The sequence below is a fragment of the Pongo pygmaeus genome, chromosome 1 (genome assembly GCF_028885625.2).
Source record: "Pongo pygmaeus isolate AG05252 chromosome 1, NHGRI_mPonPyg2-v2.0_pri, whole genome shotgun sequence".
In the NCBI taxonomy this organism is placed as follows: domain Eukaryota; kingdom Metazoa; phylum Chordata; class Mammalia; order Primates; family Hominidae; genus Pongo; species Pongo pygmaeus.
The window spans coordinates 169,019,935-169,047,761 of record NC_072373.2 but is presented as its reverse complement, the minus strand read 5'-3'; the positions used below and the strand labels follow the sequence as shown (position 1 = coordinate 169,047,761).

At 37.8% G+C, this 27,827-nt stretch overlaps 1 protein-coding gene across 9 annotated transcripts in view; it reads left to right on the top strand.

Annotated features, from left to right (window-relative positions):
* Positions 1-27,827, top strand: part of NFIA (nuclear factor I A) — a 599,513-nt gene that overhangs the window by 409,183 nt on the left and 162,503 nt on the right. For all 9 annotated transcript variants that reach the window (XM_063654979.1, XM_063654975.1, XM_063654972.1 and 6 more), the window contains exon 3: positions 3,178-3,243. In XM_063654979.1, coding sequence (XP_063511049.1) covers positions 3,178-3,243 — 66 coding nt within the window. The remainder of the gene's footprint in view (positions 1-3,177; positions 3,244-27,827) is intronic.

Here is a 27,827-nt window from a genome sequence, read left to right as displayed (position 1 = left end):
CCTTAAACAAAAAGCAAATCCCTAGATAGGGAAAAAAAATTGATAACCCTAATGTACTTCCTTATAAGAGCATTTCCAACCCTATCCTTTAAACACAGTGTAAGTAATATTCTCTTCATTGTAATATACAAATCTTCTGGCTTTCAACCAGTAAGCCAGAGAAACTCACTGGTATGGGAGACTCAGATACAAGAAGAACATCCAGTTCTATGCAGTTGGGTTTGTTTTCTGAGGTTCCTAATTATTTAAGGTGGTAGAAATCAATCAACCACGTGATATTTGTCCAAAAGAGTAAGATACAAAGTTACCTTGGCTTCTGACAGGTGTCTATGGAGTATATAAAGGAGAAAAGTAAATTAATTGTTAACCTTCTTGATAGTGTTTTAATGCAAATGTTTGAGAAAGAGATCTTTCATTTGTATCAATTATGCATGGGTAGAAATTAATTTGTAATTTTGGTCATCTGGTTGGCTCCACACTTAACAGCATCAGTGACCTTTTGCAATACCAGAAAGAGTGTCCATGCGTCCTCAGCAGAGAATAGCACTAAGACTGAGTAGTTTTGCTCCTTCTTGGCTGAAAAAGAAAATGGTATTGAACGGCCGAGGGTAGAAAATAATTATTGAAGTTTTGAGATCATATACATTTTCTTGTAGATCTTTGGCTTTGCCTGCCCCTTAGCAGGATGGTGCATTTTAGTATGCGGTCCTCGGATGGATAGCAGTGTCTCCAGCTTTTGAATAAAACTAGAAAAATTAAATTCCGTTTTCAGTTTGGCTAGATGCCTTCTCCAGTGTTTGTATCTGAGCTTTCACGAGAATGCGGCCGCCCCTTGCAGACCAACTCTGAGCATTTTCTTGCCACTCACTCCTTTGCTGTTGGTTTGCTTATTTTTCTGTGGTTTGGAATTTTAAACTTTCTTTGAACATACCTAATATTCATCTTTTATTGTTGTTCATGTTTTCTATTATTATGCTATGTATCTGTAAAGGTAGGTGACAAACCAAATATAAACAAAAAGTGAAAAGAAGAAAGAAGTCCGCTTTCAGATTATATAAAAAAAAATTAGGGTCTTTCCTGATCCCTTTTGGCTTTAATATTCATGGATAAATATCAGAAAAGTAATTGGCTATTGTATATCTAATAATTGAGATAAAACTATTTTCCATTTATTCATAGAGAAGTGATTAATTATAAAGATATTACACATAGTAGTAGCACATGGATAGAGATGTATGTTTGCTAGTATTATTCCAAAGAAAATATTATGTTTGGCAAAATTTTATGTATCTGTTTCGGGACATGATCAAGAATTTTAATTTTCCCTAAAACAAAATTAGATATTTTGCTTTCATTTTAGTTATAGAAATTAATGGTTTAAGATTTTCCAGAACAAAAACAATGGAGGCATGTCTTTCTCCTAAAATACATTGAATTCAAAATATTTAATGTGTAATTTCTAATGGCAAAATTATAGGCTTGTTTCCTAGAAGAAAAAGAAGGTAGTCATGCTGTATTTTTTTAATTGTTTGTGATATATATAATATTAATTTATGTAGTTAAAATTTTAAATATGGGTCAATGTAAATTTGTTTGCATTTCTAATTTTTAGTCCAGGTTTTGTATTTTTGTAGTTTATTCTGACGGATTTCTTTAAAGGTTTTTGGCATATAATAATACATTTTGTTTGTGTCTTCTCTGTGGCAATTGTTACAGAACGATAAAAGCTGTCATTTTGCCAGACTCAAATAAAAATTCACTTTTTAGCATCTTCTGTTATTTAAACCTTTGAATCAACATAGAATTTTTGCCATAGTTACCAGGTTAAGATTATCTGAAAATTTTAAAATAGGTATTTTTTGTTATTGCACTTTCTTATAATTAAAATCTTCGTTTGCTTAAAAGCAGGGAGTCTTTTAAAGTAATAAATTAGCATTTCTAGACCTAAGGTCACTAGTAGTGCCACTTCTTTCTGCAGCATCTCCAAGAAGGAGAAGGGTGATGCTATAACTCAGTTGCTATAGAAGTAATATTTTCTGTTTAATCACAGTTAAGTGTCATGACCTTTTGACCTTACATTAAACTTGCAGAAATGTGGTTAAATTTCAGGCAGCTAATTCTAAACCTGTGAAGTCAAGTTGAAGTTAGGATGCAAGCTCTCCACAGATACAGAGGTTTTGTTGAAAAAAAATTTTTGTGTTTGCTTTTAAACAATGTTGTAAACGACTTCAAGTCTCAGAAAACGCTTTATTTTTATATCAAAATTTTTCCCCTTGAAACATTTTGCCTGTTTTTTCTCTCCTCTCCCCAAAAACTGTACCATAAATATGCTTGTTTCTAATTTTGTGAAATTCTTTTGATCTAAGTTAATTTTATCTAATTTAAAAATTAAGTTACTTTGATTTTCAATTATTTCATTTAGAAATTAAGTTAATCAAATTCCTTTTTTAGTTTGAAAATATGATTATATTTTTTAAATTAAAAAATGTTTAATTCTATAGAGGTGTACAAAAATCTGTTTTTGCAAACAAGTCCTTTTAGGATCTCCAAATGCATCAGTATAAGAAAAAAATAATTCTTATAAAGTAGGGGAAACTTGTACCTTCAGAAAGACTTCTTTGAGTTATGCAGTTATTTCAAGAAAATGTGATGGAATATTAGGACTCTAGTATTTAATGGTGTTAGTCTGCATAGTCTGTTGCTGGAATGCAGAGCTAAATATCAACAGAACTTGTTACTGTTGTTTGGGTTGCTTTTATATACCAGCTTCAAAATATGTTTTGACACTTTATTATGTTCTGAATCAAGCTTCAGATGTGTGTAATGAAGGATGAAGTCTTTATCAGACTCGAGTGTGTAAATAGTGGAGAAGAGCAGTTTGGAAATGGTCTCCCTAAGAGAATGGTTGCTGAAGAGCTTCAAGTTGTGATCTGGCAAAAGCCGATGCCACTGTAGGTGTCAGTAAACCGGAGCGTCCTCTCTAAAGGCACAGGCTGCTGCTGCATTTCCCTCTCTTTCTTTTCTCTTTCCATCTTTTCTTTTTTTCATGTCTCATGTCATTTCTGTAATGTTCCCATTCTTAGTTTATAGGTTGAACCTTTTGAGAAAGTCTGGCACCTCTGATCCACTTTCCCTTGCAGACCCTGTAATTTTTGGCTGTATTTTTATGTTTTTCAGATTCAAGTCAATCTGAAAGTCCCAGCCAGCCAAGTGACGCTGACATTAAGGACCAGCCAGAAAATGGTAAGTTTAGCTTGGGACTCTAACTGCTGCTCTCAGAGTCCACAGCAGCCAGCAGGCCGACTAAGTGTGAGGATTTGTGGGCCTACTCGATAAGTAGCCCACAGTAGGAACAACTCCAAAGACTCGGAAAAACTCAAGTAGATTACTTTTAATAGGGCAACTTCTTGTTCTCGGGATCACCCCAGCAGCCTCAGGACCCCCTGGCCCTAAACACTATTAGGGTGCCCATGAGAACCTGAATTCCCAAGAAAGTTGATTACCCAATTAAACTGTGAGAAGTGGGGTTAATTTACCAAATCAGATTTTCTTTAATAGCATTAAGTGAGGAGTCATGGCTTTTTCATTTCATTTTAGTTCTTTAATGTGGCAAATGCCCCATGATCATCTTCACTAGTGATTTAAGATCATTCATTCACAAGCAGTTTTAAGCCTTTTGGGAGCTCAACACTTTGCCAATTCCTTTAAGAAAAAAAAAAAAAATCTATGCTTTGAAGGATTTTTCTACCTTAAATTGTCTAAAATAAAATAGTGAGGATACAGGACAGCATTAAATTCCACTGCTGCATAAATATCTAAATTTTCTGTTGCAGATGCTTTATTAAAATAAAACATACATTATATATGAATATCATAGTATCTGGTAAAATTTGAATTTGTGGCAGGCACTACAAGTATGAAAAATATTGTCATGGGTTGGAATTTTATATTGAATAAAACTATCAGTTTCAATAAAAACAGAGACTTCAGTGAACTAGCAGTACCTATCATATACCAAACATTGTGTTAGATACTTTCACAGATATCATCTCATAAAATTCCAAAATGTTCTTCTTTGCTGATAGCACTGAGGACTCTAGTGGAATGCTTTACCTTTGAAGGGCCTGTGGGGAGAATATGCCATTGTGATTAAAAGCTCAGGCTGTGGGCTGGGCGTGGTGGCTTACACCTGTAATCCCAGCACTTTGGGAGGCTGAGGCTGGCAGATCACGAGGTCAGGAGTTCAAGACCAGCCTGGCCAACATGGTGAAACCATGTCTCTACTAAAAATAGAAAAATTAGCCGGTCGTAGTGGCATGTGCCTGTAACCCCAGCTACTTGGGAGGCTTAGGCAGGAGAATTGCTTGAACCTGGGAGGCAGAAGTTGCAGTGAGCCGAGGTTGCGCCATTGCACTCTAGTTCTGGGCAACAGAGCAGAACTCCATCTCAGGGGAGGCGGGGCAGCGGAAGCTCAGGCTGTGACCTGCATTCAAATTCTGCCTCTACTATTTCTTACCTGTGTGATACTGAATAGGTTATTTAACCTCTCAGAGTATTGATATATTCCTCTAAAACAGGGTAATAATGTTACCTGTTTGTTGAAGAGATAATATGTGTAATGTGCTTATCATAGTATCTTTCATAGAGTTTATGCTTTGAAAATGTCAGCTGTGGTTCATTATGACTTTTATTATTTTTCTTGTCAATATAATTCTATCATACTTTGTTTTTCACCCACTTTGAATGACCCCATTGCTTGAGTCTCTTCCTTTTGTTGTTCTGTACATTGTTCCATGTTGATCTCCATCCAATCTTTTGGAAAAGATAGGCAAATGGAATTATGTTGGTATTGTGGGGTGAAGGATCAAGTTTACCACATTAGCTATCCTATCACTAATTTTTCAGAATATGTTTCATTTCCTACCCATGAGAAATTTGATTACATTGCTGGATTCTAGCATTAAATATGGACTGCCTGGCAATTCCTCTCCTCATCCTGGTATTTTGGTGATATTTTCTTTATCAAAGTTGTCTTTTTAAAGCAGGCAGTTAAAAAAAAAAAAAGAACTCTGGAGGTTTGTTTTTAGTGTCATATACAGCTACATCTTATTTTTTGTTGACATTTTAAAGAGTGGTATTTATAGACTAGTTTCGTTCTTTATTTTCCACTTGACTTGCCGGTGATGCCTTCAAAGTTTCACTTTTTTCTACATATTGTATTTGTGCATAATCTCCCTAAAGATGTCTCCAGAGGTATAATTTTATTTTCATCTTCAAAAATGTGTGGACTGTACGGGTGTGTAGTTCGCGTATTTAGGTCTGGCCGCCCCTCTAGCAGGCCTGCGATTCATCTGTCTTCATAAAATGGCCAACAAGCTGTTCACATGCAAATATAAATTGAGAGCATGAGAGGCCTGGCATGCCTTTCTGGAGCTGCCTGCAATCCCAATATTGTGTGTTTCCCATTCCAGAAAGCAACCAGGATTGAGCCTGGATTTTTTGGCCAAAGGCAGAGAGATACTAGCCAAGTTCACTTTTAACCTCAGATCACTTGATGCTACTACCTCAAGGATTTACGCTATCATTTTGGGGAAATCATGTGAGTTCAAAGAAAGAAAGTATAAATATCTAGGAGATAAAGTAATAAATTCCTATCTTTTCAGTTTTCTATTTGTTTCAAAGAAAAAGTAGTAGAAGCTGGCTTATCTTAGCCCCAGTTGAAGAATTATCAGCCTACTCAGTTTTCTGCCTCTTGTCAATCTCAGATGAAGTTAGTGGAGGAAAAATGATTTTTCTCTTTTCCTTAAAGACACATAATCCCAAAAGGAATAAATGAAGATTCAGGGCTTGGTATTTACATGCATTAGATAAGGTTCTACTCTCTGGTGTTGAGTTGATCAAGAGAACGGTTCCTCTTTTTCATTACCTCAGGATATGAAGATGAATTCCTGAGAGGTTTTTGTGTGTTTCGTTTTTGTTTTGAAAGAGGGAACTCTCATAGGTGTATCAACAAAGCTCTAAGAAATTTTGGAATCTTGCTGATTGAAGAAGTAACAGACTTGATTCTTCAAATAAAATGGGAACTCATTACTTCACATATATGTATGTGTGTGTGTGTATATATATGTATGTTTGTATATATGCGAAAAAATAATATTCTTTTTATCCTAACTCTTGAGAAAGGTAATGGGAAACGAATGGTATTTCCCTAGTAAACCATGGAGAATGAATAGACAAATGGTAACACGCTGTTTCATCCCAAACCGTAAACTGGGCCATGTAACTTTACATAAAGTGGATGCAGCTGTTTCTTCCCTGTCCAACTAGTCTGTTTTTTCTGTGGAATTTTTGCTTTCTTTTCTTGTACTCCCTTAAGACTCAACTGTAAAAGAAAACAAATCTTTGTCCAATTAGAGCATTAGATGGGAATTTTGAAGGAATTATCTGAAGCCCAGTGATAAAACATCAGAAGCTCTGAAACTCAAAATTGGTATAATATAATGGGTAAAAACTCTGCCTCTGGAGTCAAAAAGACCTGAGTTCAAATTAAATAATAGCTGAGTGACTGAGTAAGGTATGCCCCAATCTCAGTTTTCTTACCAGTAAAACAGAAATACTAAAAGGAGGCCAGGTGCAGTGGCTCACGCCTATAATCCCAGCACTTTGGGAGGCTGAGGTGAGTCAATCACTTGAGGTCAGGAGTTCGAAACCAGCCTGGCTGACATGGTGCCCGTCTCTACTAAAAATACAAAAATTAGCCAGGCATAGTGGTGCATGCCTGTAATCCCACTACTCGGGAGGCTGAGGCAGGAGACGATCTTGAATCCTGGCAGCAGAGGTTGTAGTGAGCCAAGATAGCGCCACTTTGTCCAGCCTGGGTGACAGAGCAAGACTCCATCTCAAAAAAAAAAAAAAAAGAAAAGAAAAGAAATAAAATACTAAAAGGACGTATCTCATGAGTGTTAAACTCAGAATATGCATACAAAATAGCATTCTGCCTGGTTCACAGTAAGGACTCAAAGGAAAGTTACCATTACTACCGTCCAGTTAAAGCTTGTCGTATTTACAACGGGTACTTATATTCAAGAGGTCCAAAGCTGGGAGCCTTGGAGTGGAAGCGGATGGCGTCAGAAATATACCAAGACTTTTAGAGACATCTTTAGTGGGTACTTACCCTGCTCTGAAATGTCAGACATAGGTTTCCCAAATCCCCACAATCCCCACGGTGCCATGTCTGTTTTCCCGTTTTGTTTTATCCTCACAATCTGTTCATCTCCCATGAGTTTGAGAACCAGGGAATTGCAAAAAGGATTCAGAGTTGCTGGAACCTTCAGAATGAGTGCTCAAGAAGGTGATTCTGGAAAGAAGAGACTTCTCCTAGATGTCTTTAATTTTAGCTGAGTTTTTCCTTGGCACAAACCAAATAGAATCTGGCTTATTAAAAACTATAAGCTGATTAAGGGTAGGATTTATTACAAATTCCTTTTAAAAAAAATCCTGCACAGCCCGTAGATCTGTGCCTTGAACTTAATGGGTACCTAGTACTTATTTGCTTAATGAATAAAATTAAAAAGTAGATGAATATATTGTCATTACTCCCAAATATTTTTGGAGTATCTGTTCACTCTTGATTTACCTAGAGATTTTAAGAAAAAAAAAAAAAAACGCTCTGGAGAAGCTGAAAACCTAATTTGGGTGTGGGGGAAGGCTGTACTCAGACACATGGACAGAGATTAACAGATGTAACTAGTAGGTCTAGGAAGCCAAAGCTGAGGGCTAGGTACTAATGGGAATAGGACATCAAGTTGTCCCTCTCCCACCGCCACTTCAATGAGCAGGTGTGGTCAGATGTTTGAAATATCACCATTTCAGTTTATGCATGATGCTTGATTACCATAGGGAATGCAGTTCAGACAAAGTTCCGAGCTCTGATTGGTATCATTTAATCCTTTGTTATATCACTGAATCTGGCTTTTCCAGAGCTCCTGAAGGTTTTAAGCCTGATTTGTTGGACTTTGACTTAGAACATCTATTTAAACAACTTTTGTGAACTCCCATGACATGCTTTGGTTACTTTAAACATATTTATGGGACAGAGTATTTGAAATGCCTGCCTGATATTTACAGGGCCTGTGAACAGTCCTCCAAAGCTTGCATTCTGTGGTGTATCAGGTCAGTCATTAATGAGGATAAAGCTCATGTGATAGCCTTCTTACTTAATTCAAGGCACACTTCTTTAGGGCTGCACTGAGTCAGTGTCTGAGGCAATAGTATAGGCCAGCGTTGGCACTCTGAAAACACACCCCCACTGGCTCTCACTGTTATCCGTGAAAGCATCCTTAACTAAAAAAAGAAAATGTGGGGCTCCCTTGCCAGAAAGAAATGCTATCTTCACCTGGTTATTTTTCCCTTCTATTTGCCATTTCTCATCGCCTGCACAGACTGCTAGTAATAACTTTATCATAGTGGTTTTTAAAATGTGATATTTATAACAAGAAATCAGAATTGGTATTTAGATGATTTCCTTTAGGTTTAATCATGTTTGTTCCTCCTCATTTATCTGGTAGTTGCACATATGTTGGTGGCATCAACCCTCAGATGGGTCTTTGCAATCAGTGGAAGCCCATTAATCATGATGCTTGCCCCAGATTTTGAAAATTTCCAGCTCTACCTGCCAATTTGAAAATTACCCTGGAGTATTGGTTGAATCTAGCTTTCATGTTCACCATCTTCATTTATGTCGTTCACATCCTGAATTGTTAAAAGAGGTATCATTGTTAAATGTTGCTAGGTGAACAAGGAATGTACTTCTTTTCATCCGCAATTGTTGCTATTTCATGCATTATTATTTAACTCATTGAATTTTTAATGTTTACGAAATAAGTTTTAATGCAACTGACTTCCTGACTTAAGATTTATGTGTAGGGCCGGCCACAGTGGCTCACGCCTGTAATCCTAGCACTTTGGGAGGCCAAGGCGGGTGGATCACTTGAGGTCAGGAGTTCAAGACCAGCCTGGCCAACATGGTAAAACCCGGTCTCTACTAAAAATACAAAAAAAAAAAAAATTAACGGGGCGTGATGGCAGACGCTTGTAATCCTAGCTACTCGGGAGGCTGAGGCAGGAGAATCGTATGAACCCAGGAGGCAGAGGTTGCAGTGAGCTGAGATCATACCACTGCACTCCATCCTGGGTGACAGAATGAGACTCCGTCTCAAAAAAAAAAAAAAAAAAAAAGATTTATGTGTAGGATTTACTTTGTAATTTGGGGCTGAGAAAAGAAACCTATAAATTTCTTTTTCTCTTTTTGATGAACATTTTTTTATCTGACATTATTCTCTTTAAAAATTGTGGGCCTTCTTGTTTAATGTTTTAAATTGTTTTTACTACCTCCTCACATGTATAGTAGATATATTACAATATTATATTGCAATATTTATATATAGTGGGAAGGCAAAATAAAATTGATAATTCAAAACTGCAAAAATGGTCACTGCTGGATGAACTGCTTGTTTTAGGAACTGTTTTGATGAATGTGTCATTTAGTTGGGTGATTTAAAAAAATTCGGAGGCAATGCAACCTTACAGTTTATGTTTTACTGGGAAAGAAGGAGCATTCTAGCACCATTGACTTGTAAATGCAATTTATCAATATTTCATAATTTGCATGACTTTCTTTTACAATTACCTAGCAACAGTTCTTCTCTGCAGTGTTCCTTCAAAAAACCCCGCAGGGACAGACACAGTAGAGTGACCACCAAAATAGCAGCAATAACAGTTATGATCAATATTCTAAAATATGTAAAGGTCCCAACTCAGGGAGACATTAAAACCTAAATGCCTTCTGGTTTCCAGATCTGTATAATTAAATTCTGACTGATGAATTTTCAGCAACGCAATGAAGCTAGTCTCTCTTCTTTAAGAGACTAGGGAACTAGAATTTGGTTTCATCTGAAATTTCAGTCTGAAACTAGGTGAATTTTGCTTTCTTAAGAATTGTTAGCAGGTGTGACCCATCATTGTTTGCAAAGGCTCCTTAGAAATGCCTCCAGACAAAGGAAATTCCTGAGTCTTTCTCTGTGAAAGATGAGGTGCCATCCTAGGCTGGGGGCTTCCCCAAGTGCATGACGCAGTGGAGGCTGCAGAGCTTAAGCCACGGGATCCAGTGTACTTAAGGCGCCTTTTCAACTGAAAAATGGGGGATGTGGGGGGAGATTTGTAGCCATTTTAAAGTAGTCTTATCCTCACACATTATGAGTATTTTATTGTCTACACACAGAGAATAACTAGCTGAACAGACTTTAGGTTAGTTGGCTAGTAGCCAAAATAGGAAATGTTTTAGATCCTATTCCCCTGATTTTCAAGTTCTAAAATGGACTGACTGGGTGGTCTGTTTCAGACATCTTCCCCTCCCCACTCCCCCTACCTCCAACCCTTCACACACAAAGAGTTACACAGGAAAGAAGAAAAAAAAGGATTTCTTTCTGGTCCTCAAATTCATTTGTGCCTGTGACTCTTATCCCAGGAGAGACCCAGGAGTGCCCATTGAATGTAACGTTCCAAGTAGAAAAGCATTTTAAAGTGTGTATTTAGAATGTATCTGGAATTGTGTAAATATATACATAGATCTAGATTCTAAAAATATGAAAATATGAAGCAATACAATTTATGCAGTATTTGAATTGGGCTCAAAAAGGAAATCAAATGAGGAGCCGTCATCAAATCGCAGTGCTGTAGAAGGTGCACCTGGTGTTTGGCTACAGCTCCATCTGCCATTGCTCTGTTTTCCCTGTGATCTAAGCCTGGAACTAGTATGACAGGACCCTTTGACAGAGATATCCTTAGAAGGACCACTTCTAATGGCCACTTTTCATACCTCCCCATCAATTAAAAACCAGCATGGTGAAAGATCAGGGGGGCAAGCTGGGGTCAGGAATTGGGTATGAGCTTTCCTTGCCACAAATAATAGGGTCACTTCTGATTTTAAATTTGAATGTGAATTTGTTGTTTTTAAGCCTGTACATTATTTTTTGGAAGGAATTACCTATTTGTGGATAATATTAGTAAACTGAATGTAATATAAATGATGTATTTGGGGATTTGGAGTCACTAATCCAGATTGATTAGTTGCCTGCTAGAAAAATTCATGTGGCCACAAGGATTTTTGGCACCTTTTCTCCCTGCAGCTTCCTCATTCTTTTTCTCTTCTTCAGGTTTTACTCGGCTCCAGGCAACTCCTTTCCCCCTGGCATTAGCTTGTCATTAAGGAAATCTACTGGGATATCTCAAATAGGGATGGAGGGGAGGGGGCACTATTTGCTGCAGATTACTCTGCCCCATTTCAGTTGTGAATTTCTATACTTGGTTGATTTTAACCCAAAGGGAACCAGGGAGTCTCATATGGCTTATCCACAGGCATCATATGGTGAATATCCAAAAAGAGAAATGTAAGGATATTGTGGCAAGGCTCAGCAAAATAGGAATAGCTTTCCAACAATCTCTCCACGAAGGAAAGTCAGTGTTTTCTTAGATCTCTGTAGGTATTTTACAACCAGAGAGCTTCTCAGCAAGTCGCACTTGTAAACTCAGAGATGAACAAGAAGAAGCCAAATCACAGTTTCCGAATAGGTCAAATTAGCAAAAGAGACTTGCCATTAAAAGCCTGACACTGAGCATCTGTTAAGGGAAATCAGTTGTCCAAGTCACTTAAAGACTTGTACCTCAATTTTCTCATAAGCGATTTAACAGATCATTCTAAAGAATTGCTGGATAGCCCATGCGGGATGGCTCACGCCTGTAATCACAGCACTTTGGGAGGCCAAGGCGGGCAGATCATGAGGTCAGGAGATTGAGACCATCCTGGCTAACACAGTGAAACCCTGTCTCTACTAAAAAAAAAAAAAAAAAAAAAAAAAAAAAAAAAATTAGCCAGGCGTGGTGGCGGGCACCTGTAGTCCCAGCTATTCAGGAGGCTGAGGCAAGAGAATGGCATGAACCTGGGAGGCAGAGCTTGCAGTGAGCAGAGATCACGCCACTGTACTCCAGCCTGGGTGACAGAGCGAGACTCCATCTCAAAAAAAAAAAAAAAATTGCTGGATATATTTGGACTAGGTATTGGATGTGTTAAGGGAATACAGAGATAGAGCAGATATCCTGCTCTTGAGAACCTGATAGTCTAGTAAAAGGGAAAAGACACCATTTGTTCATTCATTCATTCAACAGGTATTTATCAAATACACTCTAAGAACCAGGCATGTTCTAGGCATCACACTGAGCAAAACAGAAAATCCTGCTCTTAATTTACCTTACCTTCTTGGGGAAGGAGACAGACAATCAGCTGATTAATACACATGTCACATGCCAAGTGGCATCAAACATTATAAAAGAAAATAAGGCAATATAAGGGATTAAAGAAGGGAGGATGTGGGTACTGTCTTATAAAGGGTGGTAAAGGAAGGCCTTTCTGATGTGTTGACATTTGAGTTAAATCCTAATGAAGTCAAAGAAGTGAATTATGCAGATATTAGGGACTTTTATTCTAAGAAGAGGGAACATTAAATATAACAGCCCTGAGACATGCTAGAAGAACACTAAGGGGGTTGGTGTGGCTTGAAGGGTACAAACAAGGGAGAGAATAGTTGGAGATGAGTAGCAGGAAGGCAAATCATATTGGATCTTGTAAACCAAGGAAAAGATATGGCACATCCTTGAAAAGCCATGATATACTCTGGAAGAATGCACATATGAGTCCATTCATTTCTTGATACAGTAGATATGTCCTGATCCCCTACACTGTGATAGTCACTGTTCTAGATACTGAGTGTTCAGTGGGAAGCAAAGTAGACAGAGTTTAGTGTGGAGTTGTACACAAAGGCCTAATTCATAGCATTGTTAAGGAATGAAACTCTTTGATTTGTCATGGCAATATCTTTTATTACCTCCAAAGATTTTCCCTCGTGCATGTATTACTAAAAGCCAAGTTACTTCCATGGAATAATATTTGGTTTCACATACCCAATTGTGTAAACAATTATTTCTCAAAATGGAGGTCTAACTCTGTGGAGTTTCAGCTTACCCCCTGCTCCTGTGACCCCATTAGATTATAACCCCCAGGTTTCATATACATTCACCATGAAGGTGGATTTTGTTCCTTAATAGTTGCCAGATGTAGCACAATGGTGGCTCACACCTGTAATCCCAGCACTTTGGGAGGCCGAGGCAGGTAGATTACTTGTGGCCAGGAGTTTGAGACGAGCCTGGGCAACATGGCAAAACCTGTGACAGAGCAAGACTGTCCCCAACCCCCCCCCAAAAAAAACAAGATGCCAAGTTAAATTTGAATTTCAGATAAACAATGAATAATTTTTTAGTACTGCATGAAATATACTTACACAAACAAAGTATTCATTGTTTGTCTAGACCAAGTTTGTATTTTATCTGGCAACCAGTTGTAATTCTCCACATACTCGTGTGGAGGTTACATAGGCAATAGTAACAGCAGTGTATGAAAAGGTTTGATTAGTCTGTGATGATTTCACTGATCACAAAAGGTCAAACCACTGGAATTTAACCCACTGAAAATGAAATCTGGGAAGAGTACTACAAAGTTCTAGTGACTTGGCTGCTTAAATTCCATTCCTCCCGCATCTGCTGGTACCTAGCCCAGTAGTTTTCTTGGAACAATAAACCACTTGTGAGGCACAGTCAAGAGGTACAGTATAATAGTCGAGAGCCACTCAGCCCATGCAAGTGAGTGTATAAGTTTAATTAGTCGTATATTAATTGAGTAAGCCACTGCGACACTATGTGAGCCAATACATCCAGTTACTGGCAGGCCATTTACTCACGAAAGATGATAAAAATAGGAAATCAGTCAAATAATAGAGCATTTGGAATTCACACATCTAAAGGTGAAGTAGAGAAATGACGTTTCTGATAAACTTGAAAATAGAAGGGGCCATATTTTTCATGTGCAATATGGAATGATAAATGTATATGTTTTCATCTGTAATTGGGACAGCTTTGCTAGGTACGACAAATCTTGTTTGAACATGTTAAAGAAATATAGTGTAACCTTTGAATCCTCCTGCTTTAAAAAAGAATAATGTTCACAGATTCAAGGAAAACAATTTTGGAAATAGGGTTAAACTCTATTGGGCTTAAAGCCAGACAATAACAAAAATAATGGTTTTTGGTGATAATAATCATAATAGTAGCTCACAATCATTGTGGACTTTCTGTGTGCCAGTATGTTAGTTTGGGTCCTCCAAGAATAATATGTCCTGATAGGACAAGAGATTTATCGGGGCAATACCTATAAAATATAAAGGGGGACAGAGCAAGAGTAGGTTGAGAGAACTTTTAGGCTGCAGTACAGTTCTGACAGGTGGGAAAGGAGGAGGGAAGAATGAGGGATTGGGTTGGAAGAATCCCAGAGCTCTCACTCCCATTGCCTAGGCTGGAGTGCAGTGGTATGATCACAGCTCACTGCAGCCTCAACCTCCCAGGCTCAGGTGATGCTCCCACCTCAGCCTACCAAATAGCTGAGACTACAGGCACACACCACCACGCCCAGCTAATTTACTGTATTTTTAGTAGAGACGAGGGTCTCACTATGTTGCCCAGGCTGGGTTCAAACTCCTGGGCTCGAGAGATCCACCTGCCTCAACCTCTCAAAGTGCTGGGGTCACAGGTGTGAGCCACTGCGCCTGGAGTAAGCTTCTAAGAAAATTTTGGCCATGCCAATGGAGAGTCCCTGAGCTTAAGTCCCCTGTTGGAAGAATTCTGTGTTTTATAGGAATGGGTCTGTGTTGGTATCCTCCCCCTCAGTTATTGGCTGGAAACAGCCTGGAGGAAGTGTGGCCTTTAAGCAAATGTGGTGGTGGATTCAGAGGAGCAGCCCTGTTAGGCAACCATGTTCCTTGCAACAGGTGATCAGGGTGGCCCATTTTTATTCATGGCCACCAGAGCCATGCACTGTGCTGAATTCTATATTCATGATCTTATATCATCTTAATATAATCCTATGGAGGTAGGTGCTATTAGTGTGCCCATTTTACAGACTAGGAAACTGAGACACAAAGAATTTAAGTAGCTTGCCCCACAGTCAAGAAGGCATAAAGGGTATTCAAACTCACTCTAAATCCAGAGTCTTAACTGCTTAACCATGACATTATATTAGAGAAAGAATGGAATTCAAGCTCTGGTTCTATAATGTATTGATTGTATAAATTTGAACAAGTTATTTAAACTCTTAAACTTTTATTTTCTAATGTATAAGGTGCGATGTCATCACCTTCCCAGGAAATGTGTTTTCGTTGCTGTTTTGTTCTGAGCACAAACAACGTTAGTTCCTTTTCCTTCCTCTTGTTTTGCTCTCATTTAGGATCGTCATCTCTTCCTTTATTTCTTATCTCATCTTCCCAGGTATCTGCCTCAGCCTTGTTCAGGCACCCACAGGCTTAACTACGTCCTCAGAACTAACAGGACTGTTTCTGTGTGGATTATATGTCTGGATGTAGATATGTGGAAAGTGCTGAGCGCTTGCAACAATCCGTAATAGATACTCAATAAAATGTAGCTCACCTTCTCTCTCATCCACCTCATTGCCTCATAGACATGAACTAGGTGCCAGGGACATCTTCTTTTTAAGTTTCTTTTTTTTTTTTGACAAAATATACATTTTTAAAGAAAAATTACATTCTTAGTTTTTTATGAACACTTCGTTCTTTTTTTCTACAGTCTCAAGTATTATGAGTATATGGTACTTTAATAGATATTTTTAAACAATGGACTGAGTTTTCATTTGATTTTTCTGCTGGAGGCGGAGACTATAAAATGAGGTTAGTTGCAAGGTATTTATACCAGATGCCATTATGTTTGTTAGATGGCATAAAACAATTATGATTGCCAATAAATTTGAAAGTGTTTCCGTTGCAAAAGATGTAGGGGTATAGTTTTGTTGAAAACATAAAATGTTTCTTTTCATTCACCATTTTTTGTGCAATACAATAGAAATTGGCGCCCCATTCCTTTCATTTTAGATTTCTGAATTATTTAAAAGAATTGGTTAATTCTCCATTTCAAGTGAGCAAAACAAAGTTCATTAGGATATCTGATTCCTAGCAGGTCCCACATTCACAGATCATGTTAACTCCACAGAGAGGTTTATCTTCTTTTAAAACTGCAAATGCTACCCAAACTGAAAGCTTTTCAGTTTAATGCATTGTTACAGCTTTGAACTCTAAGTAGGATCCTAAACAATAGAAAGAAGGAAAATGAAGCACCTTGTTGTCCGAGCTTGAGTCAGTTCTAAAAGTAGCAGTGCAGAACGTCTGTGTCCTTTCAGTTCTAGTGGATTTGCAACACAATATCATGAAAGGCATGCAAGTAAACCTTAGCGCGTGCTCCACCAGTAGTTACCAACTGGTGGTCCTTGAAGGGAGCCAGAGGAAAAATCTTAAAAGAAATTATGCATTTTTTCCCCTTAGATAAAGCTGCACTGGCTGAAGATTTTTGCTTTTGACTTTATGTTTGTGAACTCATGGGTTCTCTTATACTTACAGAGACTCTGGCAGTTATAGTTTGGATTCATTTAATGAAAGGTAGGGGAGTGGTGAATTATCTATTATTTAGCAAAGATGGTAAATTAAATACTTTGAGAAGCTGGCCCTATGAGAGGAAATGATTACAAGTTGTCCTTAATGGTGAGAAGATGCAGAAGCCTGTGCTGTAGACCACGGTTAATAGCCTTTAACTTTCTCTTAGGGAAGACAAAGAAAGAAGAGAAAAGCAGATGCTAGGAATAGCCAGTCGAGACTGGTTGTTGCAAGTGCTGCCCGTCATCTCCATTGTACCCCTTTCCACTGTTCTTTCAGCAGATATTGTTGAATTCAGTTCTATCTGAGCAGAATTGATAGTGAGGCCGATGTGGAAAGCAGCTCAGTGTAGGAGACTCAGGTGGTACTTCTCTATGTAAATTGACTAGGAAATCATAACTTTGAAACAAAAGATTCTAACAAAGTTTCATAGCCCAATCACATGTAAGTGTGTAGAACATTTGAGTTTTGGACTCTGATGTCTGTGGATTTTTTTCTGTGCATTCACAAGAGAGGCACGAAAATTGACTGTGGTCGAATAATACTGTGTACTATAAACTTTAGATTGTTTGAATATGTTAATTTGATGTAATAATTCTAAGATGTAGAGAATGAAGAAACTGAGGCTCAGAAGTTGAAGCACATGTTCATGATCAATAGCAAGTGAGTGCCTGCTTCATCTTTCTTGGGAGAGCTTTGAGAATAAACAGGGATAACGGATAGTGGTGTGCTTTGAAGTGTTTTGTACTCAGCAGCTATAATAACCTCAAATAATTTGTATTGTTAGGTTTTCAATGTATTGACTATATGTTCTGTCCCCTTACCCCAGGGAAAGTATAGACTTGAGGTCAGGGAATAACAATGGCATATGACATATAAGTATGGTGACATAATGTCATACGATATACTACATAATATATGTATTATAGTGTTACATACATTATGTATTACATTATTGAGTAAATATGTATTATATTACAATGTGTAATCTGTAGTCCTTATAATCTATTAGGACTTTGACTGAACACCAGTCAATGAAAATAGTAAATGTCACAGTATGCTGAAAGTGAAGCCAGTGAGAGAGAGTCTGCAGAATTCCACATTTTCCTCAGGATACCTCACAGACCATGGTTGACACATGACCACCTGACATTGGTACCAAGTGAGGGAGAATGCATTATTAGAAATAAACATCATTTTTTCAAAGACGACCTATTTTTCAAAGATACCATATAAATGGAAGCTCCAGTGATTTCTTTGGACACCCCTAATTTGTGTGTTGAGGAGACCACTATTCTAGACTATGTGCTCCCTGAGGGCAGAAACTAGTGTATTATATTCCAAACAAAATGGCACACAATAAATATTTTAGGGTGAATGAATGAATGAGTAAATGGGTAAATGAATGAATCTTGTGTTCAGGAGTTTAAGTCCTTTCAGGGGAAAATAATACATAATCATAAGTTATTCCCCTCCTTCCAATTGATCTTTCTTAATTGTACATGTATTTATTAATATATAATCCCTGTGCCAGGCAGTGGGCATATCCACATAAAAGAGATACCAACCCCATGCTCCTTGAGTACATATTCTAGCAAGGGATACAGATATTTAGGCAGATAGTTGCATAAAATGTGATTGTGATCTCCTAAAGTTATTTGGATGGTGTTTGGGGCATATGGTGGAGGCACAAGTGATAAAGGCTATGCAAGAAGCAGCAAAAGTAAAGTTAGAAGTGTTCAGAGAAGAGCTTGTTAGGTATTTGGCCCAAATGCTGAAGTGTATACATGTTCCTAGATGTTATTAGAGCTATCTTGCTCCTTAAAATTAGCTCAAACCCACCATTCCACAACCTGAGGAAATCTAAAGCCTATCCCAGGATTTCTGTGCGTTTCTGGGAATGCTTACAGCAAAAGTTCTCTTCTAGCTGTCAGTTCCTGCACCTGCTGAGTTAGTTTACTTTATAGATCTTCCCCGAAGCCGTGCAATGCTCTTTTCCATGTCCTGTGCCCATATGTTGGGTTGAGCACCTTCTCTATATTTCTGTCTGATGTACCTATAGAAATTATGTGTACAGCTGGCTTTGGTGAAGTTGTAGGAGGGCAAGTTTGGGCACTTCAGTAAAGTCTCAGAACATACTAACCGCATCACATTGATTTTAAACAACTGTTTTTAAGAGCACTTAGGTCACTCTGCCTTGTTACCATTGCCCTGTCTTCCTCCCTCCCTCTCTTCTCTGAGCCTCTCCTTGTTCTTGTTTAGTTTTCCTTGAGCCTTGCAAATTTATGTTCTTGGGAATCTCCTTTGTGAATAAGAAATGTGCCATCAAGATATTTTCCCAATCAATGGATTCTGGCACTCTTGACAAAATGATAGATGGAATTTGCAGTTTCTATGCGTATGAGAGGGAAGATGCAAAGTCCTTGTTAAACAAAAGGAACATTATGGGTAAAGGCCTAGGGGCAGAAAGGACCCAGCATGTAAAGCTGCAGCTTGGCTAAGACGTAGTGTTTCTGAACAGTTTCAAATACGCCAGTCATATCATGTTGAATTCTTGGATGGCCAGTCACCCAGCGTGTTTCCCTTGGAATGAAGCTTGCTGACTGACTGGCTGACAGCTAGAAAGCATCCATAAATGAGAGATGGAGATGAAATTAAAATGTGACTTCTTTGGCATCCACCTTTCAAACCTAGGCCTTCCCCACTTTACTCTAATTCAATTTAGTAGATGTTGGATGGAAACTAATACAGTTAAAAAGAACTTCGTGTAATCTCACTAACATTCTTAGAACATGATGCTCAAGGTTTTCTGGTCAAGGATATTTGCATTTGCATTTATAGAATAGTTAAGAGCCAGAATTCTATGCATGTGAGAAGTCCTTGCTTTGAGAATGACATTTCCAAGCTGTCAAAATCTAATGTGCTCAAAGCTCAAACCAAAATTGCTTTTTATTCTGTAAATATTGAAGAGAAGGCTTAGAATGGCACCAGTGAAGTTGCTAGCCAGGGTACTAGCCTACTGAGTTGGAATCAGAAAAAGTCCATTTGTTGAGTTTAAATTATAATACAATTCAAGCCTGAGGGATGCAGTGAAAAAGTAGGACCAGTGGTCAGATTCCCACATTTTCCTGCTGGCCACTTGGTCACTTTGACACAGTTTACTAGAGAAGTTTGATTTGCAGGTATGTAAGCACAGTACATGCATCTTTGTTACTTGACTCCTCTCATCTGCAATTTCTTAATGTTTACATTGAGCTACAAAAATCTTCACACGAAATCTTCACATATTACATTCACTCATTCAACCAATATTTATTTATTAAACATCTGGTGTATGGCAGATACTGCTCCAGGCATGAGTCACAAGACTGATGAAGCACAGAAAAGTAAAGTGTCATGCGTCCAATAGCAGATTCATTGTAGAACTGAGAGCCTTGATGTTTGGTTCCTTGTCCAGCTTTCTTTCTCCTACATTTCTACTCTGCTTTTCTTACACTTGCTGTTTCACCAAAAAAAAAAAGTTACTTGAAAGGCGATTGAAATCATTCTTTTCATTTGCCAATAAGTTGTAAAGGTTATTGGAAAGTCATTTGTGTAGGATTTTGAATCAGTTTAACACAGTTTTCATATTACATTTATGTGTGTGATTTTCTGAATAATGCCTTTAAAGGCAGACATTAAGTGGATTGTGAACTCCATGAAAGCAAGGATTGTTTTTCTTTTTTACTCACTGTTTTCTCTTTAGCACAGTGCCTATCACATAGTACATGTTCAATAAATATCTACTATAAATGCAGAACTAAATGCATTTCCTATGCTTCGCTATATCCCTGTTGTCTGGTGCAGTGTGTGCAGCGTGAGCTCTGAGTCTGTTGCCGGTAAGATGGTGAACAGTGCTGTCCGTATTCAGTGGACTTCTGTATAGAGCATGTCATTCCCAGTCTATCTCCTCTGCAGAACTCGATATTCAGTACTTAAGTGTCCAGTCAAGCAGCTTGTAGTTTTCCTTGCTATGTTGGGGTGGGTGCTCTGGTACCTGGAGGCCCCCAGGCTGCAGACACAGCAAGATGGTTTCGAGCAGGGTATGAAATGTTTGCTGCCAGTGAGGGAGAAAGCTTTGCCTTGGCTAGGAGTAGCAGGATTTCAGTCTCCACATCTGGGTCTTCCCTCTACGTCAGCACCACCATCCTCATATGCCCATAGCCATCAGCTGTCCTAAGTGCAGCACTCTGACAGAAAATTGTATACGAGGCAGAGGTGGCTGTAACTAGTCAAAGTGTGAAAGAAATACTCGTTCCATGGCAAAGCTGACTGACATGAAGAGATCTTTGTACATGAAGAGATCTTTGTGCCGAGAGAGATTCAGCAAAGGGAGGCCAGAGTAAACTAGGAGTGGGCTCTGGGTTAGAGTTGAAGCAAGAACCAGTGTGAAAAGAAAGGCAATGTCGACCTCATATTTCCTAGCAGACATAAAAGACATGACATCTCTCTTGCCCAATCTTTTTCATGATCTTATTGGGTTCAGAACATGGGTAAAGTTCGAAGTGATACATTGGATAGTTCTTTCAGGCGGAACTTTGTTGAAAGGAAGAGTGTGGTCCTCTAATTGGAGTGTGGCAAGTGCAAGGATGGGAGATAAAGGGAGACTCTACCTTGACAGCTCACCTGGCTGTGAAACGCTTTAAGAACAGAAACACTTACTAATTGTAACTGGCCTTAGGAAGGGTACCTGACCTCCTGTGCCTCAGTTTCCTCATCTGTAAAATGGTCACGAATGCCTCTTGCCCTTCTTTGCTCCCAAGGATTTAGTAAGGATTTAATGATATGATGTATCTGAAAGCACTTTATGAACAATCAAGCCATATGTAAAATGAGCTATTATAATAATTTTGAGTCATTAGGAATTCCTTCATTTCCATCCCAGGTCCCCTGGACAATGCTAAGAAACCAGTGGCTATATTGCATATTTTCTTTTCAGCCCAGCAGTATTCATTTTCAGGTTGAATATGGTAACAAAGCTGTTGCATAAGAAATGCACACTCCTCTCTTAGGGGGAACATTCTTTACATTCAGCATACCAGTGCACCCCCATGACTGCAGAGTCCTCAGGGTACTGAAAGGTGTCTTTCTGTGTTTACCGTGGTATCACTTTCACCCTCTATTGTGAACTGATCTGGCATTCTAAGATTTTCAAACATAATCTTTAAAAGTATAAGCATCCAAAATTACCTCAAAGAGCCAAAACAAATAAATACAACGCTGAATAAATGATGCTCCAGTTGATCCAGAATACACTTAAGAAATCTTTCGACTATGTTAACCTATCAGTATTTGACTTCAGATTGACTCATTTATTTATTCTTAAACTCCCTTGAATCTCCAGGCTTTTTTCTTATTTGCATTGAGTATATTCTCCCCATTGACATTCAGATCACTTTGAATTGGCTTTTACTTAGGCTTTTCTTTTTTGGAGACAATCAGCTCAGAGACAAAATAGGCTCAAACCACAAAGATGTTTTAGTAAATAGATACATTTCATTAGTTGCTGAGGGCTGTAGGAACACAGTTGTCCCAAGTAATTTCTTCTTTGTATTTGGTGATCTTAAGAGGAAATATTAGTGTCCTTTTTCTTAAGCCACTGGTCTAAAATATCTGTCAAGCATAAGATTTAAATCCCTGACAAATTATTTCTAAGATTTTAGAAGAAAGTTTTGAGTACCTTGTGATTCCAACTGTTATCTCTGCTTTTGAGCCTCCATTTCTACCCCCTCGTCGTAGTCCTTACCCACCTGTAACTTTAAGACATCAAAGTTCATTTTAAAAAAGAAAAAAATAATAAGTTTCATAGAAAGAAAACCTCTCACATATATTGGGAGGGCTAAGACAAATATGTTTCTCTTTTCATGCATTTTTCTGGTTGAACTCAATTCTTTCACCTCCTCTTAGAAAAGTCTTTGACTGTGCCCAGCTAGAAGTACAGCAGAATGGGTAAAGTCCAGTCTTCCCAAGACAATTTTTTTGGTCCGTGGTACCTACAGAGGAGGTTCTTACTTACAATGTGAAGTACATGGCATAAACTGGTGGAGAAGAGCTTCCTTTTGTTAAATGGTTCATTTATTTCACTGGCCTAATGAAAGTTATATGAACCACAATGAGTCACAACAATTACCAGTTTAATTCATTTTTTACCCTGTATTTATTTAAAAGGTTTGCTCTATAAATATAGGACCTGTAGATAAAAGGTTTCTCTAAAAATCACTCTCTTTTCAAGATGTTTTCATTAGTTGGTATTCATTTAAGTGGGTTCTACTCTGCATACCATTAAAGGTGTGTGTAAATGTTTTTATTGGTTTCTTCCCTATCTTCCACTTTTATATTTCCTCTATAAGAGGCAATGCCATTAACCTTAGCAGGGCTGAGTGTGATTGTCTTTCGATCAGCCCCATCATTGCAAACCACTGATCCATAGCTTACATTACTTAAACCAGTGGTTCCTAAACAGAAAAATAACCCCATTACCTTCCTTGGAATGGTGATAGGCTGTCTGAAAAGTCCTTTCAAAAAGAAGAGTGAGCAAAAAAACTCCCTACTTCCTTTGAGAATAGTCCTTTCTTTGATATAAATGTTGCGGTAGTAGTACCTGAGTTTCCTATTTTAACTCTACATGAAACATTTATTGAGTGTCTGCTGTGTTCAGGGTGCTGTTGAAGACACATGGCTATAGAAACATGTTTTGGATGCAGTCCCTTAAGAGCCATACTTTTTTATGCAGGTGATAGGCAGGTTTGCACCTAATAACAATGCAGGGTAAATATGCTAAGTGCTCTAACTGTGAAACAAAGTGCTCTGAGAATGTGGAAAAGAGAATGCTTTAATTCAGACTTTAGGGGCAGGGAGCGGAAAGTTAGATTTCAACCAGCAGAGACGGGTAAGGAGGATAGAGAAAGAGGTTCCAAAAAAATAAAAAAGCACCCCCAAAGGCATAGTGTGGTCTGAAAGTTTATGATGAGCTTGGATAATCGCCAAGTAGTGTGGTATGGCCTTTGCAAGGTAATGAGGGGATGGAGGTAAGGCATTCATGCTTTTGTATAACTGATATGGTTTGGCTCTGTGTCCCCACCTAAATCTCATCTCGAATTGTAATCCCCTCATGTCAAGGGAAGAGGGTGCTGTAATTCCCATGTGTCAAGGGAGGGAAGTGATTGGATTATGGGGACAGTTTCCCCCATGTTGTTCCCATAATAGTGAGTGAACTCTCAAGAGATCTGATGGTTTTATAAATGGTATTTTCCCATGCTCACACATGCTCTCTCTTGCCTGCCACCATGTAAGATGTGTCTGCTTCCCCTTCAACCAGGATTGTAAGTTTCCTGAGGCCTCCCCAGCCATGCAGAACTGTGAGTCAAGTATACCTCTTTTTTTAAAAAAAAAAAATAATAAGTTACCCAGTTCTCAGGTGGTATTCTCTATAGCAGTGTGAAAATGGACTAACATACTACCCTTTTAGATAATCCTTGCAGCATAAGACAAAGAAACGATCAATTCACCTTTGGCCATGGACTCACTGTCACCAGAGCTTGTCTTAACCCAATTCTGTAGTTCAACCAGTCAGAATGTTGGTAGAAAATGCATTAAATCAGGAACCCATAAAACAGGCTTCTATTCCTGACTCAGCCATTAATTGACTATGATTTTGGATAAATAACTGTTTCTCTCTGAGCCTTGGTTTACTTTTGTAAATTGGAGATAATAATACTACCTACCACAGGGCTGTTGAGAGTCTTAAATTAGACCATGCCTAAAAGGTGTTTAGCAGGGTCCTCAGCATATAACCAGTACTCAAAAAGCAGAAACAACTTAAAAATATTTTTATACTTCATTGTCCATCTTAATTAAATTGGACTTTATTTTACTTATTGATAACTTACAACACGTTGGGAGAAAAGTCCCCATGTTCAAAGTGACTGCGTTAACTTGGAAAATAAGACCCTATTTATTTCCTTCCCAGTAATAGTCATTCTAAAATACTGCTCACTTGTATTTGTAGAGTAGTTATTTTGAAATTTTTGAGACCTGAACTTATGAAATGTACTTTCATGCATTTCTAAAATAATTGTATACTAGAGCTCTTTTGCATTGCTTGACAGTTGTTCATGAGTGTTCCAGTGAGTTTATAGAAACTAAAAAGAAGATGATCTTCTCTAGTTACATTCTAAGTGCTGAATTTTTCCTTCTCTGACAGATTCCCATCCGGTATCAAAAGGCTCTAAAGATCCCTCAAATCTCTGTTGGCATTTAGTGCCATTCCAGCAATTTTGCATCTTGATCTTTTCATTGATTAGAATTTTACCTTCCTTTTCAATCTTTTGAACTCTCCTCTGAACTTTGAAGACTCAAGTGTTTGACATCTTGATCTGGGTCTGTCCTAGGCTCTCCAGAAGAGAGCTTTAACTTATGTTTCCAAAATGAGGCCACTACCTCTTTAATTTTTCTTTTTAATTTAATCTCAATGTCTGTAGAAGAAAAGCTTTCGCTTAAAGCACAACCTTTTTGAAAAGCATTTTTGTTAAAGGGAAATCTTAATGGGAAGAACTGTAGATAACAAATTTGAGGAAAATGTCTGGCAACACAGACTTCTGCAAGTTTGAGGCTCTTGGTGAAATCTCAAACAGTCCAAATGGAAAATTACCCAGTCTGTTTCCTCAAGATAGACTTGTTTGTACAGCGACTCAAAGTTTAAATGGCTGAACAGTAGGTACACACGCTGTACTTATAAGCTGTGTTTGTATTACAATGCTCTGTTTTTAACCTCCTTTTAGTTTGGAACACAAGCTGGTTAATGTCTTAGTTCTGTGCTTCCTGGATTATTACTGAATAGCTAAGTTGTATTTAATAAACAGAAAGAAAGTAACAAACAGGCCAATACCTTCACCGAGAAAACTTCTCATCTCTGAGGTTTTTACTTCTGTTTGTTATGCAGAATATTTTAGAATTAGATATTTATACTCATGAGGTGAAAGAGTTTTCAAATATCTGAGGGTTTGTGAGTATATCTGTATTTTTGAGAGTCCCAGTAAAAGTTTCTGGAACTTACAAAAAACTCATCCATGAGCTGGCCAGGTCCTCTCAAGGAGCAAATCAACTGAGGATGACATTAAAAAAACATTTTTAACTTGTTTCAACAGTTGTTTTCTGCATTTCCACAGTAATTACCATGCTTACCAGTAAGATACAGTTCATCTCTGGATCATATTTTATGTGTTTTAGGCAATAGCAGTGATAGCTAACAATTACACTCTAGAGTTTTACAAAACATTTGCCTATGCATTATCTCATGAGGTACCTTACAGATCTTCTCATTTTATGATATTCCAACAGATCTATACCAATTTCACTAGAGTATGAGTAATAAGCATATTGAATTTTTAAAAATTGACACCTGTCTGAAATTTTTAAGAACAAGACCATTTAGAAAATTAGATTTCAAGAACTCTAAATACTTACTTACATTATACAAAAATATTACAGAAAGTACCATTAAACATGGCTATTTCTATATATTCATTGATAGCCTGCAGAAATTTATTTAAAATAATTCTCCACAATGACTAATCCATTACAACCAATATTGTTTTAGTTCTTTCTCATGAAAATAGACTACTAAAATTATAGTCTTTCTAGTTACCCAGTATACATATACACATATATGTATATGTATGGATGTATGTATATACACACACACATACCATATGTAAGCTGGCTATATATGTGTATGTATATGTATATACACACACACCCATATGTAAGCTCGATATGTATGTATGTGTTTATATATGTACCTATACACATAGAGGTACATACACATGTATAAACCTCCATTTTTATAAAGATTGATGGCTTATAAGAGTACAGACAGTAAGACAGAAAATATAAACAAGTAAAAAACGAGAATTAGGAAATACGTAAATTAAAGTAGAAAGGTAAAATCAGAGGAAAAAAATTGAACAAATGTTCTACCATATGGTTCTACATAGTTAATAACATTGAGATATAAGTTTGATTCTGAGTTTCCTGGCAGCCAAAGGAAAAAGAGAAACATATGATTAATCATGTGGTTCTCATTACCCATGAGAAAATACATACCAGTTCCTCAAGGGAAGGAAGCTTTCCCTGGCACTTAGTTGTGATGTAAATTTCTCACGTAGAACTTCAGCAGGAGGACACCGGGTGATATGCTAACAGTCAGTGCTATTCAAATAGATAGACTAAAGGATTTGGTAAGATAGCTTCTTTTAGGGCCCACTAACTAGAAACTGAGAACCTAATGCAAAAGTGTAACTCAATAAAAGTGATTCTGAGTGATCCATGAAAGTAACTTGCTGCCAATCCATCAGGACTTTTATAAGAGCTGGAGAAATTCACATCATGAAATTTATAAATCCTGAGAAGCAGGTAGGTCTCATAGTCCTTGGATGATTTTAAATATTTCTCACAGCCAAACTTTTGGTTTAAGCTGAGCCACAGACAGTTCACATTGATGTTTTTTAAGAACTGATATTTTCTTAAGGACTTGACTTTACAGAGTAAACAAACAGGATTGGCCTTATAAAGTAAAAACTGAAGCTCCTGAATATAGGAAAAGCAAGCATTTACCCTTGTGGTTATTTTTTAAAGTGCTTTTTAAAAATTCCTCTCATTATCTTCCCTTAATAGATTTCCTGAAGATTTATTTAACAGTGTATAATGTCTATTGTTATTTAAAGAGAAATGAGGTTTAGAATGCAGAGCCTTTTTAAAGAGGGTATGAACATGCTGATTTAATTCACCTCCAGACAGAAATGATTGACATCAGATTCTTGCCTGAAAGCAGTTTCTCCTGTGGAAAGAACTTTGGGTTCTTCAAGGGGAGTGAAATGGTAGGTTCCGTATGAGCCAGGTCACCTACAAAAGCAAACAACAATGCTGTTTCCTAAGGTGGTTGTTGGCAGCACTTAGCTGCTGCTGACCTGGTAACCTTTTCTTTGAGTCTCATCCATAGCTCTCCTCTGAGAGAGAACTTTCCCATTTACAATATTACTTGGACACACTACAGTTGCTTAGGACCAAAAGGGTTATTTACACAGGGGAGACAGTGGTAGGTGTGAAGGTATGTGTTGTGACAACTGCCATTTCCCCATGCAGTGGGCAGAGTTTCTCTTTTGACCTTGTTCATTCATAGCAGAGAAGTGT